This window comes from Phyllostomus discolor, chromosome 7 (genome assembly GCF_004126475.2).
Source record: "Phyllostomus discolor isolate MPI-MPIP mPhyDis1 chromosome 7, mPhyDis1.pri.v3, whole genome shotgun sequence".
NCBI classification, from domain to species: domain Eukaryota; kingdom Metazoa; phylum Chordata; class Mammalia; order Chiroptera; family Phyllostomidae; genus Phyllostomus; species Phyllostomus discolor.
Window position 1 is genome coordinate 138,747,143 of NC_040909.2, and position 17,534 is coordinate 138,764,676.

The window sequence follows — 17,534 nt, forward strand, 5'->3', positions numbered from 1 at the left end:
TAGAGCAGGCCAGCAGGCTGGAAACTCAGACGGGATTTCTAGGACTGTTGAGAAAAGAATCTCTTCTTCCATAGAAAATCTCAATGTTCTGCATTTAAGGCCTTCAAATGATTGGATCAAGCCCCCACGCACGCGATTGAGAGTTATCTCTTTTAAACTTAATCACATCTACAAAAAACCCCCGCCCAAACACCTGGGCAGCATAGCCTAGCCAAACTGACACATAAAATCAAACCACCACAGATGGCAGAGATGGCAGCAACCCACAGAGAGGAAGAGGACTGAGAAGGATAGATGGGAAGCCTGTTTTCACCTACTGGAGGAAAACCAAGCAGAGATGTTCCATAATGAACAGAAGGTGTACCCTGGCTTGGTGGTTCCACTGGTTGGAGTGTTGTCTATGCACCAAACAGTTGCAGGTTTTCCCTGGCTAGTGTGGTTTAGTGGACTGAGTGCCAGCCTGACAACTGTAAGGTCGCCAGTTCGATTCCCAGTCAGGGCACATGGTTGTGGGCCAAGTTCCCAGTTGGGAGCATGTGAGAGACAAATGATCAATGTATCTCTCTCATATTGATGTTTCTCTTCCACTCTTGCTCCCTCCCTCCACTTCTCTCAAACAATAAATAAATAAAATATATATATATATTTTTTTAATTGCAGGTTTGATTCCTGGTCAGGACACATATCTAGGTTTCAGGTTCAATCCCTGGTTGAGGAGCATACGGGAGGCAACTGATCTATGTTTCTCCCTCACATGGATGCCTGTCTCTCCCCCGCCTCCTCCCTTCTCTAAAATCAATAAACATATGCTCAGATAAGGATTTTTCAAAAGAGCACAGTGTGGAGCGCCGACCTGCTCCACTGAGGACATCTAGGTACTGGTTCCCAGGGCCAGAGTGACTCAGCCAGGATTACAGTCTAGGGCCTCGGAGGAGGGTGGGGGCGAGGCCCCCCATTGTGAGGTCCAAGTAGAATGCTCAACTCAGGCTGACCCCAGCCCTGGCTGATCTTCAACGCTGTCCTCGCCCCCACCCTCCTACCAGGAGTGTGCCCTCTGGCTTATGCCTGGACTTCACCATGCTCTTCTTTTTGAGAGCAGATGCCCGCAGACCCAGCAGAGGTCATGAAGACACAACCTCACTTGACTCCCAAGGTCCGGCCCACAAAGTTCTCTGTGTAGGTAGCTCTTTTAAAAGGGATCACAATCAAGACTCAGATTTGAGTTCTTGGAATCTGACAAGAAATGTGGTCGGATACTCGAAGGTCTACAGTCAGGAAAAATCAAGGAACCAGAGAATGACAGAGCTATGGGTGCAAAGTGGATATTGCCAGAGGATTTGGAAGAGGGGAACTCGAGTCAACAGAAAAGGGAACTCCAGGTTATAGGGAGCCAGGTGCTCGGATAAGGAGCTCCTGGGCTGGCAGTCAAAGACTCTGAGCACCCTGGTGTCAGAAGAAAGCATGGCTCAGTGTCCAAGTGTCCAGAATAGAATCTGGAGAAGGGTGACAGGCTACACCTGGGTGTGCCCAAGATCAGAAGGAAAGGCAGCCTGTCCAGAAAGGAGGGCGATGAGTTTTCATTCATCCGATATTCACTGATTACCTACCTACAGTGCACCGGGCCCTTTGCTGAATTCTGGGGAGTCCCACAATCCCTGCCATCAATGTACAGAGAGTAAAACAGCCTTAAAGAGCTAACCAGACAGAGCCAGGTAAGTGCTATGACAGAAAACGCATCTGTGGGGGAAGCCGAGGTCAGGGATTAGCTGGCCATGGGTGGAAGGAAGCCTCACAGAGGGGGCAACTTCACTCTGTGGACAGAGTGTCAGTAAATTCCAAGCCAAGGTAGGGCCTGCGCACAGGACTGCAGGCACAGAAAGCAGAGCCTATTAGAGCAGAGAGGGCAAGGAGGAGGGCACAGCCTCTGACCTCACAATACCCCCTGGGCCAGCCTTGCCACTTGCAAACTCTGGCGCCCTCCTCCAGCCCGGGCAAGGCCCGGGGCCTTGGGCAGCCTCCAGGTGCAGTGCCCTCCAGTGGGCAGCACCCTGGGGCATGTCTCTGCTCACCAATTATGAGGGGCTTCGGCATCAGATCGAGAGGCTGGTGAGGGAAAATGAGGAACTGAAGAAGCTGGTGAGGCTCATTCGGGAGAATCACGAGCTCAAGTCAGCAATCAAGACACAGGCGGCTGGCCTGGGCATCAGCGGGTTCACCAGCGGGCATGGTGAGACGACAGCTGGCCCTTCTCAACGCCAGGGTAACTATAAGAGGCCCGAATTCAAGGAGGGTGGGAAGGGAAGTGTGAGGCTGCACCAAAGAGGACAGACCGTGTGCTGGGGTCTCAGGAGTCATGGGGAGAAGGGCACAGATAGTAACAAACTTGTAGGACAGTGGCCCCACCAGGTAAGGGGAGGGTGAGGACACAAGACCATTGGAATGAAAGGGCAAATCTAGGCACCAGCCCCATTTACCTGGTGGTAGGAGCCCCAGCCCACACCCTTCTCAGCTGAACTTCCTAGCTCTGGGATCCAAATATGCTGGCCTACCGGGTCTGACATGTTACTTACCCTCAACCTCCCACCCTTCTCCTCCATCCCTCAGCCTTAGCACCCCTGTCCCTCTCCCCATCACTGTTCACTCAGAGATGGCCAGTGGGCAATTGACAACACAAATCTAGAAACCAAGGGAAGAAACTAGGATGGAAGCTGGAGGTTTGGGAATTAATGTGTGGCAGAACCCTTGGGCTGGAGATTTAGAGTATAGTGAGACAAGAATGGGCAAAGCATTTACAGGTGTTTGAAGAAAAGCAGTTGAAGTGACACTCTGTGGAGTTAGACCTGGAGTTGAGGGACTGAGCCAGGCAGGCACTCAGAGGTCCGGAGGCCAAAGAGGCTGCACAGCTGAGTGTGGAGCTGAGTATGCCCTGTGGAGACAGGAACAAGGCAGGCACCTGAAGAATGGAAAACTGGGGACAGAGAGTGGTTGACATTGAAAAGATCAGAGGGAGAATTTTGGGGGGTGGCAAGATCCCAGAGTGCGACTACAGGAGTCACTGGCTACCACAGTGTGTTGGTAACAATTATATAAGGCTAGGAGGTGACAAAATGCAGTGGCTGTTCCATCCACATCCCTCTTCCTGCCTACAAAATCCTTCCTTCCCTGTCACTCTGCCTGCTGGGACCCCACTCTCTTTATTCATGCTTGAAACTATCTCCTTTCCTGAGAGGATTATGTTCTTTCAGTTTCTGTCCCATAAGCCTCCTCTACACAAAGATCATAAGTGGCTTCCTAAGTGCCATATCCTTCTGAACCTCTGTATGGCATTTGGGACTCTTTCTGAGTTCCAAGACCGCCCTCAGCACCCCCGGCTCAACTTAATCACTGCTGGTTTCAGGCCGCTCAGGCTCCGTCCTCCACCCCCAGCAAGCCTGCCCGCTGTGGGTTCCAACCCTCCACTACAAGGGGAGATCCCCTCAGAGGCTCTTGCAGGCCCAGTGAGTCCTTGTAACTTAGGTCTCTCCAAAATAGACACACTTCTGATTAAGAGCTTGCCCTTTCCAGCAGACCCTGAGGTCTGTGCTCCTTCTCCACCATCCCACTTCAAGCTCAAAGCCTTTATTCTGGAAAGTTGCCCGCCTTGCTCCCTACCCACTGTGTTCCCTGCCATCCAACCTGGCTGTGGCACCGGGCCAGTCTAACAGTCCCCCCTTACTGATGACAAGCACACAGGCCCCTCTTTTGAAAGGTTCTACTGCTAAAGACACTGAAACAATAGACAGGGTGACAAAACTAATGCACACAGGGATGTGCGACATTTAAGAAATCTCACAGTATAAGAAAATAATCTCTGGTTTCCTAACCCAGGCTAATCAAGCAAGCCTTCTCTTAGGCTTGATTCATAGAAAATCCTTGGACCACTTCTGGCTTTCCAACTCCTGAAGGGTCAAGTTTAGGGGATTAGGAAAGGCTTTCTGGAGGAGGTGAGCCCACACAGCTGGTGGTGAAGGGGGCAAGGGGAGTCCCAGGAGGAGGAGCAACTTGTGAAAGGCCTGGACCTAGGGTGCAGGAATAAGATATAGATCAATGTGGCCAAAGCCCAGGCTGCTTGTGTGTGTGTGTGCACTGAGTGTGTGGTATGTATGTGAGACAGTGAGGGTGTGGGTATTGAGTAGAGGGGGGTGAGTCTGTATGAAGTGAATCACCTGTCTGTTGTCTCAGTCATTAGCAGGGGTATGTAAGCTTGTGAATGTGGTGTGCAAGTGTGTGTGATCGATGAGTGTGTAGTGTGTGTGTTGCGTGGTATGTGTGGGGCAGGTGTGTGACTGGGATGTGTTGTGTGAGTGGGGGAAATTGTGTGCGGTATGAGTTCGTGAGAGTGCATTGTGTGTGGTATGTGACTGTTGTGTGAGTTGCTGTGCGGTAGCGTGTGGATGTGTTTGTGCGGTGTGTGTGAGTGCACGTGTTTATTCTGCGTGCACAAGTGTGTGTGCGGTGTGTCTGTGGCAGGGGTGTTTGTTTGGGTTGGGGCCAGTGAGAGGTGAGCAACGGGCGGGAGGGCGGGAGGCACCGCCGGCCAAGGCCCGCGAGGGGCGAGGGCCGTGTGGAGGAGTTTGGGCTCGTTCCCAAAGGCCGCGCGCAGACCCTGGCGGCTTCTCGCGGAGAGAGACCGAGTTCGCGCCTCGGGAAGGTCGCCCCAAAGCTCGTGGACGCGGACGGCGGGGCGGTGGTTGCCCGGGTGGAGCAAGCCTGCCCACGGCGAGGAGGGCGGTCTGACGGTGGCCGGGGGGCGCACCGTGCCGCGCACGGATTTCGTGCCGTACACGCGCACGCGTGAAACCTGCGTGGCCCTGTCAGCCCCTGTCACCGCGGTCAGGTAGCAGGAACTCAGAAGAGGTCGCTCCAGAGGCCGCGGGGAAAACGGCCGGAGCGAGGCGGGGAGCGGGGTCAGACGGAGCCGCGCAGCCGCGCAGGCGGAGGGGGCGGCCTGGACGGGCAGCGGGAAACGCGGGCTCGTGCTGTGTGAGGAGAAAAGTAGCTGCCGGGACCTGAGGGACGAAAAAGGAGCGCGGGACCCGCCCGCGCTGCGCCCGGGGCCTTTCTCCGCAGCCCCGTCCCCTGCCCGCTCCGCCCGCCCTCTGCTCTGCCGCGGGCCTTCCTCGAGGGCCGGGCTCTCACTGCCGCCGGGCTCCGGCGAACTGGACCTCGGTCCCCCTTCCGACCCCGGCCGGCCCCACTCGGGGCGCTCGGCAGGGCACGCGGCCCGGCCGGCGGGCGCGCGCAGCAGCGGCGCCCGCTCCTCACGGCCGCCGGGAGGAGGAGGGTGGGGTGGCGGCGGCCGTCCCCAAGGCCCCCCGCGGTGGCCCGGAATCCGGGGAGCCCGGGAGCCCCGAGCTCCGACCTGACCGTCCAGGCCGCCGCAGGGGTGTGCGTCTCCGGCGGGGAGACGGCCGTGAGTGAGCCCCGAGTCCAGTCCGCCGAACCCACGACCTCGGGCCCCTCCGACGGGGGACGGGGCGGCCTGCGACGGGGACGCCCGGGTGGGAGGAGGGGGGCCGTCTTGCGGGCGCGCGGACTTCCAGATGCGCGCGCGACACCGAGCGGAGCGTCCGGGGCCGAGCGGAGGGAGGACGCAGGGGTCCTGGGCGGCGGAGCGCGAGCACCTCAGGGGAGAGACCCGGACCCGCCGCCTCGGGACCCGCCCCCTCGGGACCCGTCTCCCCTCAGGACCCGTCTCCCCTCAGGACCCGTCTCCCCTCGGGACCCGTCTCCCCTCATGACCCCGTCTCCTCTCGGGACCCGTCTCCCCTCAGGAGTCTCCCCTCAGGACCCGTCTCCCCTCAGGACCCGTCTCCCCTCGGGACCCGTCTCCCCTCATGACCCCGTCTCCCCTCAGGACCCGTCTCCCCTCAGGACCCGTCTCCCCTCAGGACCCGTCTCCCCTCAGGAGTCTCCCCTCGGGACCCGTCTCCCCTCGGGACCCGTCTCCCCTCGGGACCCGTCTCCCCTCAGAATCCCGTCTCCCCTCGGGACCCGTCTCCCCTCAGGACCCGTCTCCCCTCAGGAGTCTCCCCTCGGGACCCGTCTCCCCTCGGGACCCGTCTCCCCTCAGAATCCCGTCTCCCCTCGGGACCCCGTCTCCCCTCGGGACCCGTCTCCCCTCAGGACCCCGTCTCCTCTCGGGACCCGTCTCCCCTCAGGAGTCTCCCCTCGGGACCCGTCTCCCCTCGGGACCCGTCTCCCCTCAGGAGTCTCCCCTCGGGACCCGTCTCCCCTCGGGACCCGTCTCCCCTCAGGAGTCTCCCCTCAGAATCCCGTCTCCCCTCAGGACCCGTCTCCCCTCAGGAGTCTCCCCTCAGAATCCCGTCTCCCCTCGGGACCCGTCTCCCCTCATGACCCCGTCTCCCCTCAGGACCCGTCTCCCCTCGGGACCCGTCTCCCCTCAGGACCCCGTCTCCCCTCCGGACCCGTCTCCCCTCGGGACCCGCCCCCATTTCCTCTTTCTCTTGTCCCCCTCCTCCCGCTGCCCCTTCGCCGCCTCTGTTCACCCGTCCACCGCGGTTCGTCTAGCCTCCGCTCTGGGTCCTGAAGTGTCTGAAGCAGGCGTCCCCCCGCGCCGTCAAGGCCCCGCCCCGTTGGGCCGGGCTCCACACTCCAGCCCGGGTCCCGCGCCGGGTCTCTCGCGTCCAGACCCAGCCTAAGCTACCAGCCCGACTTCGCACCTTAGCTCCGCCTCCACTCGGTGCAGCGCGTGCACTGGGCTCCGCCCGCCCCTTACCCCGCCCCCTACCCGGCCCCGCCCCTTCAGGGCCGGTGCCTCACCCGGCCCCGCCCACCTGGCCCCGCCCCAGCACTCTAGCTCCGCCCCCAAACACAGTCCCTGCCTGGAACTCGGCGGGGTCCCCAGGCTAGTAGTCTTGCCAGGTCCGGGCTCGCCCGGCGCCGCGCCCCCGTCTCCCCAGCCCAGCCTCCGGCCGCCTGAGTAGAACCCGGGTCTCCGTTACTACCCGCGGCACTGACGCACGCGCTGCGGACTGAGGGGTCCGAGGCCGGGGAGGCCGGGGAGGCCGCGGGGGGTGGGCAGGCCCGGGAGGGACCCAGCGGTGGCGGAGGCGGCTGCAGCCCAGGGCGGGAGGCCGGGAGAGGGAGGCGGTGTGGCCGACCTCCGCGAGGAGGGTGGGGGACCCGAGGGGCCGCTCTCAGGCCCGGACCTGGGCCTCGGGGTAAGGACGAGCTGCCCCAGCCAGGCACACGTGGGGGAGCGACTCAGTTCCGTGAAACTGTTGAAAACACTGCAAACTACATTTGCAGATCTAAAGCCTTTGCTCTCCTTTTTCACTTCAGTTGTAACAAACTTCGGACCCTAAATAATTCATACATATAAAATAAACATATAAATGCAGTGAGTCTACAGTTATCTTTAACTTTCTGATACTGTACTAAATAAAACCCTGGAAGATTTCAATTCACAAATCTACATCAATGAAATATAAATTACAAAAAGGTTAAAACAGCCACTGATACATTAAGCACTGGAGTACAACGCTGTGGGACTGGAATCTCCTAAACAGAGGTGCGGCCCCCGGCCCCTGTTAGTTCAGAACATTCCTCACACCTGGGGTGCAGTGACGCCCCCAAACCCGTGTCCCTGTCTCCCAGCCAGAGATGGCCACGTGGCTGCCCCGGAGATTCTCGTCAGTGACTCAGACCGGTGGCAAATCCTGCGGACTCTGTGTCTGTGCCTGAGGCCGCACCATGTTGGCACTGAGCATTGGACACGGCCTGCAGTGCCACCCAGGCATGCACTGAATTGGCCTCTGAACCATTAATATGTCCGTCCTGTAACCCTAAATGCCTGTGACCCCAATGAATCCTTTTATATAACAATTTTATTGATATAATTCACATACCACACACGTCACCTAAAGTGTACAATTTTATGATTTTTCATATATTCACAGATATGCACAAACCTTACAATGATTTTAGAACACTTTCATCAACCCCAGAAAGAAACCCAAGCAACCACTAATTTACTTTGTTTTTCTGAATTTGCCTATCTTGGACATTCTATGTAAATGAAATAATATATATGTGGTTCTGTGCCCGGCTTCTTTCATTTAGCACAATGTTTTCAAGGTTTATCCATGTCATAGCATGCATCTGTACTTCTAGGTGGCATTAGGGTTTTTTATGGATGAAGATTATGCTGCTAATGGACACAGCACATTTTGTTTGTCCACTCTTCTTTTGTTTGCTCCTTCTGGCTATTATGAATAACACTGCCATAAACATTCATGTGCAGTTTTTTGTGTAAATATGTTTTAATTTCTCTTGAGCTGATATCGAGGAGTGGAATTGCTGGGTCATGTGGTAACTACGTTTATCTGTGTGAGAAATTGCCAGTTGTTTTCTCAAAGTGGCTGCCCTAGCTTACATTCCCATCCGCAATGTATGAGTGTTCCAGTTTCTCTGTATTCTGGCCAACACTTCTTACCTGACTTTTTGATTATACACATTCTAGGGGGTGTGACCTACTCTCTCATTGTTTTGATTTGCAACTCTCTGATGACTAATGATGCTGAGCATCTTTTCATGTGCTCATTGAACATTTGTATATTATCTTTGAGAAATATCTGTTCAGATCCTTTGCTGATTTTTTAAAAATATTTTATTTATTTATTTTTAGAGAGAGGGTAAGGGAAGGAGAAAGAGAAGGAGAGAAAGATCAATGTGTGGTTGCTTCTCACACACCCCCTGCTAGGGGCACAACTTGGGTCACAACCCAGGCACGTGACCTGACTGGGAATCAAACCAGCGACCCTTTGGTTCACAGGCCAGTGCTCAATCCACTGAGCCACACCGGCCAGGGCTTTTTGCTGATTCTTCAACTGGGCTATTTGTTTTATTTTATTATCGAGCTGTAAGAGTTTTTTATATTTTCTGGATACAAGTCCTTTATCAAATATATGACTTGCGAATATTTTCTCCCACTCTGTGGGTTGTCTCTTCATAATGTCCTGTGGAAGAGAGAAGCCTTTGATTTTGATTAAATACAATTTACCTGTTGTTGCTCAGGCTTTCGGTATCATATCTAAGAGTCTATTGCCTAATCCAAGGTCATGGGGGTTTACTGCTATGTCTTCCTCTATATCTTCCTAGCACTGTATAGTTTTAGCTCCTGTGCCTGCATGCACTGTTCACGGGTAGGCAGGGGCCTCACACAGGGCCAGGCACACCTTTAGCACCACATGAAGCTTCACACCTGTTCTAGCTCTGGCTTCCCTGAGGGTCCCCCACCTGCAAGGACAGAAGTCAGGGACCCACTACCCCCCAGCAGACCACCTGGGAGTGCAGGTGCCAGGAGACTCCTCTCCTCAATAAGAGGTCAGCAGCTCCTGCCGTGAGCACAGTTCAGGGGTGGGCAGCCGTGGAAGGTCCCCGCGGCTGGGGTGCAGGTGTTTAGAGAAGAGAGCCTGGGAGGAGTGAGGCTCCCGCAGAGGGGCCGGCCCCTGGTCTGGGATCCCACCTGAGAAGTGAGGCTCAGAGAGGTTGGTCAGCTCCTCAGAGGCAGATGGGCACCTTGGTCCAGGCCCTGCCACAGTGGGGACAGAGCTCTCTCCCCCAGGGGCCCATCGGGGTCTCAGTGCTTTCTCTGTGTCCCCCAGGTGTCTTCCTGACCCCACCCCTGGCTGCAGCAAATGAACCTGTCCTGGAAGAAGTGGGGGTTATGGCTCTGGCATCCCTGGCGGACATGCTAAACGGCCCACAGCCCAACCCCTCCACAGGCCCCATCGTGAGCCCCATGACAGGCCCTTTCAACACGCTGCTGGCCTCCCCAGGGCCCATAACACAGAACAGTGCACTTGCCAGCCTCCTGGCTGCCCCCATGAACAGCCACCTAGCCAGCCCCATGGCAATGCCCGCAGCGGGCACACTAGTCAGCTCTCTGGGCCTGCCCTCAACTGGACCCCTGACTCCAAGCACATTGTCCAGCTCCATGGGCCTTCCTTCCACCGGCCCCCTGACTCCAAGCACAATGTCCAGCTCCATGGGCCTTCCTTCCACCGGCCCCCTGACTCCAAGCACAATGGCCAGCTCCATGGGCCTTCCTTCCACCGGCCCCCTGACGCCAAGCACAATGGCCAGCTCCATGGGCCTTCCTTCCACCGGCCCCCTGACGCCAAGCACAATGGCCAGCTCCATGGGCCTTCCTTCCACCGGCCCCCTGACGCCAAGCAGCCAGCTGCCTGGCTCCGTGGCAGTGTCCCCAGCGGGCACGTTGGCCAGCTCCATGGGCCTTCCTTCCACCGGCCCCCTGACTCCAGGCAGCCAGCTGCCTGGCTCCGTGGCAGTGTCCCCAGCGGGCACGTTGGCCAGCTCCATGGGCCTTCCTTCCACCGGCCCCCTGACTCCAGGCAGCCAGCTGCCTGGCTCCGTGGCAGTGTCCCCAGCGGGCACGTTGGCCAGCTCCATGGGCCTTCCTCCCACCGGCCCCCTGACTCCAGGCAGCCAGCTGCCTGGCTCCAGTGGCAGTGTCCCCAGCGGGCACGTTGGCCAGCTCCATGGGCCTTCCTCCCACCGGCCCCCTGACTCCAGGCAGCCAGCTGCCTGGCTCCGTGGCAGTGTCCCCAGCGGGCACGTTGGCCAGCTCCATGGGCCTTCCTCCCACCGGCCCCCTGACTCCAGGCAGCCAGCTGCCTGGCTCCGTGGCAGTGTCCCCAGCGGGCACGTTGGCCAGCTCCATGGGCCTTCCTTCCACCGGCCCCCTGACTCCAAGCAACCCCTTGGCAGGCCCCCCAGCCCCATCTCTGAGCAGCCCCCTGCTCACCTCCACAGCTGCCCCTCCAGGTGTTTCTCAGAACCTTCTGGCCAACTCCACGGGTAACGTGGTGCTATCTGAGGCCCCAAGGGTGCGGCTGTCAGAGCCACTCTACGAACACCCCTCCGGACCCCGTCCTTCCACTGGTGTGGGGCCTGCTGCCACCTCCAAAGGTAACTGGTACGGAGGGAGGGGCCCCCTGCCAGGCCAGCCCCTGGTCCTGCCTTGCCAGCCCCTGGTCCTGCCTTGCCCTTATCCTCCTCCCCTCCTCTCTGCCTCACCTTGTCACCAGTCCCACTCTCCACCGAGCATCCCCTGCTGACCCGGGACCCCGAGCCCCTCAGTGTGACGTTCGTGGGTGAGCCCATCCAGACCTCCACCCCTGTCGGCACCGTGGGCAAGCCCGGCTCCACGACAGCCTTCTCCTACAGCACCGTAGGTGCCCGAACCCAGCTGAGCACTTCCCAGGGACAAGCGGCTCCTGTCCCTGTCCCCACTGCCCCAACTGCTTCCCCTGCCGTCTCAGTCCTCTCTTCTGCCCCTGCTCCTGTCCCCCAAGCTGCCACCAACTGCAGCCCCGAAAGGACCACCCACTCCCCCAACCGGCCCTCCCCCACCCCCCACTCCCCTCCACGCAACCCCCACTCCCCACCCCGAACCTCATCCTTCCCGGCTTCTGTCAACAACACCCGGGGCCCACGTGTCCCCGAAGCATCTCGGAAAAGCGCCCTGGACTTGGAGCGGAAGCTGGCCCACCGCAAGACCACCAAGTACCCTGAAAGCTCCCGAGGTCAGTGCTATCATGGGGTTCACTCCGGTCCAGGGGGCACCCTGCTGCCCTCAGAGACCCCCAGGGCACCTGCCTAGGCTGCTGACCACAGCTGCTTACCTACTCCCTCCACCTCTTGCTGTCCCCAGAGCCAAAGCAGCTGGCCTGGGAGAGGTTGGTGGGGGAGATCGCCTTCCAGCTGGACCGAAGGATCCTCTCCAGCATCTTTCCCGAGCGGGTGCGCCTCTACGGCTTCACTGTCTCAAACATTCCCGAGAAGATCATCCAGGTGAGTGGTGTCTGCCTCCCACTCACAGCTGGAGGGCCTGCAGGGGCACCTGGCAGGAATGGGAGGCATGCTGGCACTTGGGGGGCTGCTGGAGGGTCCCTGTGATCCAGCCAGATGAGCGAGGTGGAACCCAGGTGCACCTGGGGACGGAGGAAGCACCGTGCTCAGTCCAAGTGGCCAGCAGTGTCCAGGTCGTCTAACCTCGAGAACCTGTGGTCCCAGCCCCAGCCAGGGCAGGGGGGGGTCCAGGCACGGTCAAGTGTGTAACCGCCCCCCCCCGCCACTGCAGTGGCCTCCAGGGCCCCTCGCCAGACTGGAGGGGTCCTTCCCTTGGGAAAGAGCCCTCTGCGCTCCTGGCCACCTCCTCTGGGCTGCCTGTGCGCGGGTGGCCTGGGTGTGCGGTTGGGCAGGAACGATGTTGGTTATGGTGGGTTCATCCACGCCCAGGCTTCAGCTGGTGAAGCTGCATTTTGTGAAGGTGCCTTTGGTCTTGGGTTTTAATGTGGTCAGGATTACCCGCCGTTTCCTTTATTTCTTGTACTTTCTATGTCTTGCTTAAGCCTGGAGGATGGGGGCCAAGGTGGGCTGTCAGCCCCTTCTCCCAGTCCCCTGCACAGGTTGGGGGCATCCCTGGCCCCCTGCTGTCCTCCTCCCAGACGGATGACAGAACCTAGGCATCTCTCTTCTTCCACATCGTCTCGGCTCCTCTCGGCTGTCACATATTCAATGTGGAATTTAGGGTTAGTCCTTCAAGTTCCAGGAACTGATTTCACATTGGTTTATGGACAAAAGTGGGGAAGCTGCACATCTTTACCGTGAAGGTTATTTCTACACACCCGTTGTTTCTGCTGCTCATGTCACGGGGCCGCCTTGGTCACGTTGGGTGTGGCCACACTTGACTCTTGTCCAGGACCCCCAAAGCCACTGCTGGGTCATGAGCGCCACGGCTGTTTACAAAGCGGGGAACGATGTGGTAGAAGCACAATATGTATGTCTCTAAGATGCTGCGTGGGACACCCGGTTGCAAAGACACATTTGTCTGTAAGCACAGTCTAGTTGTCCGATGGTAGGCACTGACATCTCTGTGTGAAGAGACTTCCTACTGTTTGGAAATGCCCGATTAAGCGGAAGAAGTGAGAGCACGTCGCCCTTCAGGGGGGGGGGCGGGGCTGTGCGAACCCTGCGTTCCCGGGCTCCTCTGAGAGCTACTGCCTGTGCCGCAGAGTGTAAGGCAGGCGCCAAGGGGCAGCTCTTTGGACGGGGGCAGCAGCAGGAGGAGAGCGGAGTGTGTGTAAGGCAATGTTTTCTCTTCTGGAGTTTGAGGATGTCAGGGAGCTCGGCGGCCTCTGAGCCAGTGCCTCCACCACCATGTTGGCGGCTCCTGGGGAGCCTCTGGCCTCGCTCACCTTCCATCAGCAATGACTGGTGCTGCCGGGATCAAGTGCCCGCGCTCCCAAGAGGCAGCTCCACTGGAGCCCATGTGCACAGAAGCTGCCTCCGGGACCCGTGTGGACAGCCCCCTGGCCGGTGACCCCCGAAGTGGGGTGGCATTGGAGCATCGTAAACATGCATCCTGGCCTCAAGGCCACCCTGCCTGCTTGGCTGGACCATTTGTTGTTCCCATCTGCCTCCAATTCCACTCTGCCCAGCCTCTCGTTTCCTTTCAGCAGAGCATCTCGCTTGCTTCTCCACAGGCCACCCCCCAGGGCTTGTGATCGCGGGATTCTTCAACTGCATGCAGACTCGCGGACCCTGGCCAGGCCTGGCCCCGTCCAGGCCAGGGCTGTTGGCTTCGTGAGCACTGCAAGCTTTAGTAGAGTCCTATTTTCAGTGAGGACACCCGGCCTTTTTTTTTTTTTTAACTTTGCTTGTTTTTCTTTTTTTATTGAATTTCTTAGGGTGGCATTGGTTAACAAAGTTATGTAGGTGTCAGATGTGCAATTCTATAACACATCATCTATATGTGATATTGTGTGTTCACCACTCCAGGCCTCCTTCCATCACTGCTTATCCCCCCACACCCTCTTCTGCCTCCCCCCACCCAGGACTCGCTGACTTCGACCACTGAACCCAGCCATCATTTAGTATAAGTTTGCAGACTATTATGCCACCTTTTAAGTCCAACTGAGAGTTGGCCCAGTGCTCGTGCCAGTCAGCTCTTCTCCCCACTTGCAAAGACCTGCTCTATGGGGACACTCCGATGCCTTCCTTTCGACACCCGACCCCTTCCGGGGGGGCGGGGGGCCGAGTCCAGCTGCGCCAGACAATCACGTGATTTCTCTGCAGACAATCACGTCGGGCAGTGTTTAAGAGAGGCGTATGACACGGCCACCGCATCCTGTTTCCGACTGGACTAGGGACGCACACTCCTAGTCTTCCTGTTGAGAATGGTGTGTGCTCCCGGCTTTTTGCTGGATCAGTCTGTTCTCAGCCGCAGAAAACAGAATCCGCTTGAGCCAATGGAAGCAGAAAGGGGTTTTGTTGTAAGTGTTTGCATGGTCCAGAGGCTCCAGGAAGGATAGAAAATTGGGCTTTTTTGCTTTACAGCCAGTAAACATGCCAGCACACCAGGGGCTCTCCTAGTGGACACAGCACGGCAGAAACCAGGTCACAGGCGAGTCTGAAAAAGGGGGCTTTAGCCTCCAGCCTCTGAGAGTTCAAGAAAGCACTAGGACAGGAGCCGGATGAGCGAGGCTCAGTATCTGCCACACCAGGTGAAGAAATTCCCCCCTTCCTGATTTGTTGAGAATTCTTGTTTTTTTTTTTTCTTAATCATGAGCACGTACTGAATTTTTTAGAATGTTTTTCTGTCTCTGATGAGACGATCACATGACTTCCCCCCGCCCCTGTTTCTCGTAACACACGGAGACGCTAGGGAAGATACTCCGATCACCACCCACATCCATCCCTGGTGGTTTTTATTGCACTGGGATTCTGTTCGCTGTTACGTACTTCTGGCTTCGCTGTTTTTTGGAGACCTCCGCCCAGCTGCGGCGGCGTAAACGTAAGAGACTCGACAAGTCAGGCGTTTCTCTCTCCACCGGGTCGCCGGGCCCTGATTCCAACCCCTCCGCCCGTCAGGAAATGGGAGGTCCGGGAACTTGGCCCAGGGGGCGGAGCTGGACCGAGAGGGCGGAGCTCACAGCCCTAGTCTGGTTCCATTGGCTCGAATTCAGTGACGTCACAGCTCGCTGCCGAATGGTGGCCTCGCAGCCTCCGCAAGGAGTCTCTTTACGTAAGGGACAGCGGGGACGCCGTCCTCTTCCGAGGGCTGTGTCCGCTTTGCCCTGCGCTGTCTGGATGGTCCTCTCTAGTGGTCCTTTGGATGCTGTGTCCTCATTTCTGCTCTGTTACTTAATTCCCCTCCTGCTGCCTTCAGATTTGCTTTTTCTTCCTGGGGTTCAGCACTTAAATTCTTTTGTTTTAGGTGGCTTTTGTTTTTAAATAATGCTTTTAGGGCAGGGAGATACTCAAAATATTTACCAACTGGTACAACAGGAACACCAGTCAGAGTGGGTGGTGAGACAGGGTCTGGGGCAGACGGAGAGCGTTCTGTTGTCCCGCGGCTGGTAGGGAACCCAGGGCGCAGCCCCGTGTGTCCTTTGCCTCTCCCGCCTGCCTTGGAGTCTCCCAGCAGGAGCGAGGAGCACAGCCCTGGCCCTCCATCGCCAGACTCCGCCCGCTTCCCCTACAGTGGTCAGCTTGGTCGTTGAAAACCACAAAACCCGCCAGGAGCTTCCAACCCTTCAGAACAGGGCCTCTCGCCGGTTCTCCGCTGCTCTGCCTGTTTCTCACTGCTTGGGCGGGGCCATGCCCCCATGCCCCCACCCAGAGGGCGTGTCCTACTCTTCCCCACCAGCTCCCCACCCCACTCTCAAGAGACCACTTCCTTAGGGCAGCCGTGGCCTTGTCTCTCAGCCCACACTGCTCTCCGGGGGCCAGCACCCCATCAGGGTGGGCACAGTCTGCTCCCCGCTGAACTTCTGGCCACCTCTCAAGATCTGTGCACCAGGCCTGGCACAGCCCTCCCTGGACAGAGCGTGCCGTGGGCCTTGTCCTTGCACAGGCCAAAGCTTAAAGCACAGTGCTCTGTGCCATCCTGGCTCCACATTCGCTTGCCTACCCTCCAGTTTGGCTGAGCTTCTGCAGTCCTTCCCACTGAGGCTTGGGAACAGGCAAATGGGGGAAGAAGACCCAGGAGCCAAGAGAAGGCCCGAGTCAGGGAGGTGGGCCTGTCCTAGCACTGATCGGGAAGTGAGAGACTGAGCACAGAGCTCTGGATGCACCCACCAGAGGTCAGGGTTCACTTCAGCTGCGCCCAGCCCTGAGCCCACCCAGCACTCTGCTCACATGACCCTCTGGGAAGGGGAGGACAGGGTGGCCTTCCTGGAGGAGGTGATGCCTAAGCAGCTTGTCTGGGCATTCACATTAGGTTAGGAACCAGTTTGGCAGGCATCTAGTGAATGGCTGGAAGGCAGCCAGCAGGACCAGAGCAGAACCTTGCAGGTCTGCCCCGGCCCTGAGAGCTGGAGCAGAGGGAACCACAGGAGAGCTCGGGCAGAGAGACACCCCAGCCAACTAACACTTCAGACCCATAGTTCTGCATGCAGGGCCCTCCTGAGCCTGGTGCTCTGTGTGACTACCCAGGTCACATGTCTAGGAGGCCACAGCAGGAGGGGTGGAGAGAAGGGACTGAATTCGTGGTGTGAAGTTGTGTCACTGCCCGGCTAGTGTGGCACAGGTGATGAAGAAGCAGGTGGGGACGACCCAGCCACTGTTAGTCCCCAGATCCAGGCACTGGGAGCAGCACCCGAGAAACAGCACCACCCCCAGGGCTGAGACAGGGCTCAGCTGGCTCTGGCCTGGGGCGGTCAGGCCAGCAGGAGGGGTGGGAAGCGAGTCTGGCAGGGTGTGTGCAGAGCACAGAGGATGTAGGCTGAGGTATGGAGGAGGGGCCTAGAGGGAGGCTGAGAGGAAGCCTGGCAGGGAGCCAGGAGGAGGCCTGGGAAAGTCCCCAAGTGGTGTTGCCTGTGTCCTCAGGTGGTAACCCTGGGGGCATTAGGAGCTCCTTCCTCCTTATCCCTGCACCCTCAGGCTCCCAGCCATGCTCTCTATCTTCAGTTCCTTGTGGCCTCAGCTCAGTCCCTAATCCCTGGTGGTTGTGGAACAGGTGATGAGGCTTCCTCTGTCCGTCACCTACCCTGTCCCTTCCCTCTTCCCCCAGGCCTCTCTGAACCCCAGTAACCACAAGCTGGATGAGGAGCTGTGCCAGACGCTCACACAGCGCTACGTGAGCATCATGAACCGGCTGCATAGCCTGGGCTACAACGGGCGGGTGCACCCGGCGCTGACGGAGCAGCTGGTGAATGACTTCGGCATCCTGCGCGAGCGGCCTGAGCTGGCTGTGTCTGAGGGCGGCTCCTTCACCGTCGACTTCCTGCAGCGCGTGCTGGTGGAGACCGTGCACCCCAGCATGCTTAGCGACGCTCTGCTGCTGCTCTCCTGCCTCAACCAGTTGGCGCACGACGATGGCAAGCCCATGTTCATCTGGTGACTTACGCCTGCCCTGCCAGCCTCGCCTCGCTCTGCCCCACTCCCCGGAGCATTAAAGCTTCCCACATATGCTGGCCGCTGGGCCCGCCCACACTCCTGGC

General features: G+C 58.2%; 1 protein-coding gene and 1 long non-coding RNA gene across 2 annotated transcripts; one reads left to right on the forward strand and one right to left on the reverse strand.

The window, feature by feature from the left end:
* The first annotated feature begins 788 nt into the window (after positions 1-788).
* On the forward strand, positions 789-17,515 carry SPATC1 (spermatogenesis and centriole associated 1). The gene is made up of 6 exons (XM_028533725.2): positions 789-2,290; positions 9,669-9,995; positions 10,726-10,995; positions 11,115-11,612; positions 11,741-11,880; positions 17,105-17,515. The coding sequence occupies exons 1-6, from the start codon at positions 2,056-2,058 to the stop codon at positions 17,432-17,434; spliced, it is 1,800 nt and encodes a 599-aa protein (XP_028389526.1). The 5' UTR covers positions 789-2,055; the 3' UTR covers positions 17,435-17,515.
* Positions 14,344-17,128, reverse strand: LOC118501840. The gene is made up of 2 exons (XR_004904503.1): positions 16,004-17,128; positions 14,344-15,274 (listed from the first exon to the last, which is right to left on the reverse strand). It is a non-coding gene; the product is annotated as an uncharacterized LOC118501840 (long non-coding RNA).
* Positions 17,516-17,534: the final 19 nt, after the last annotated feature.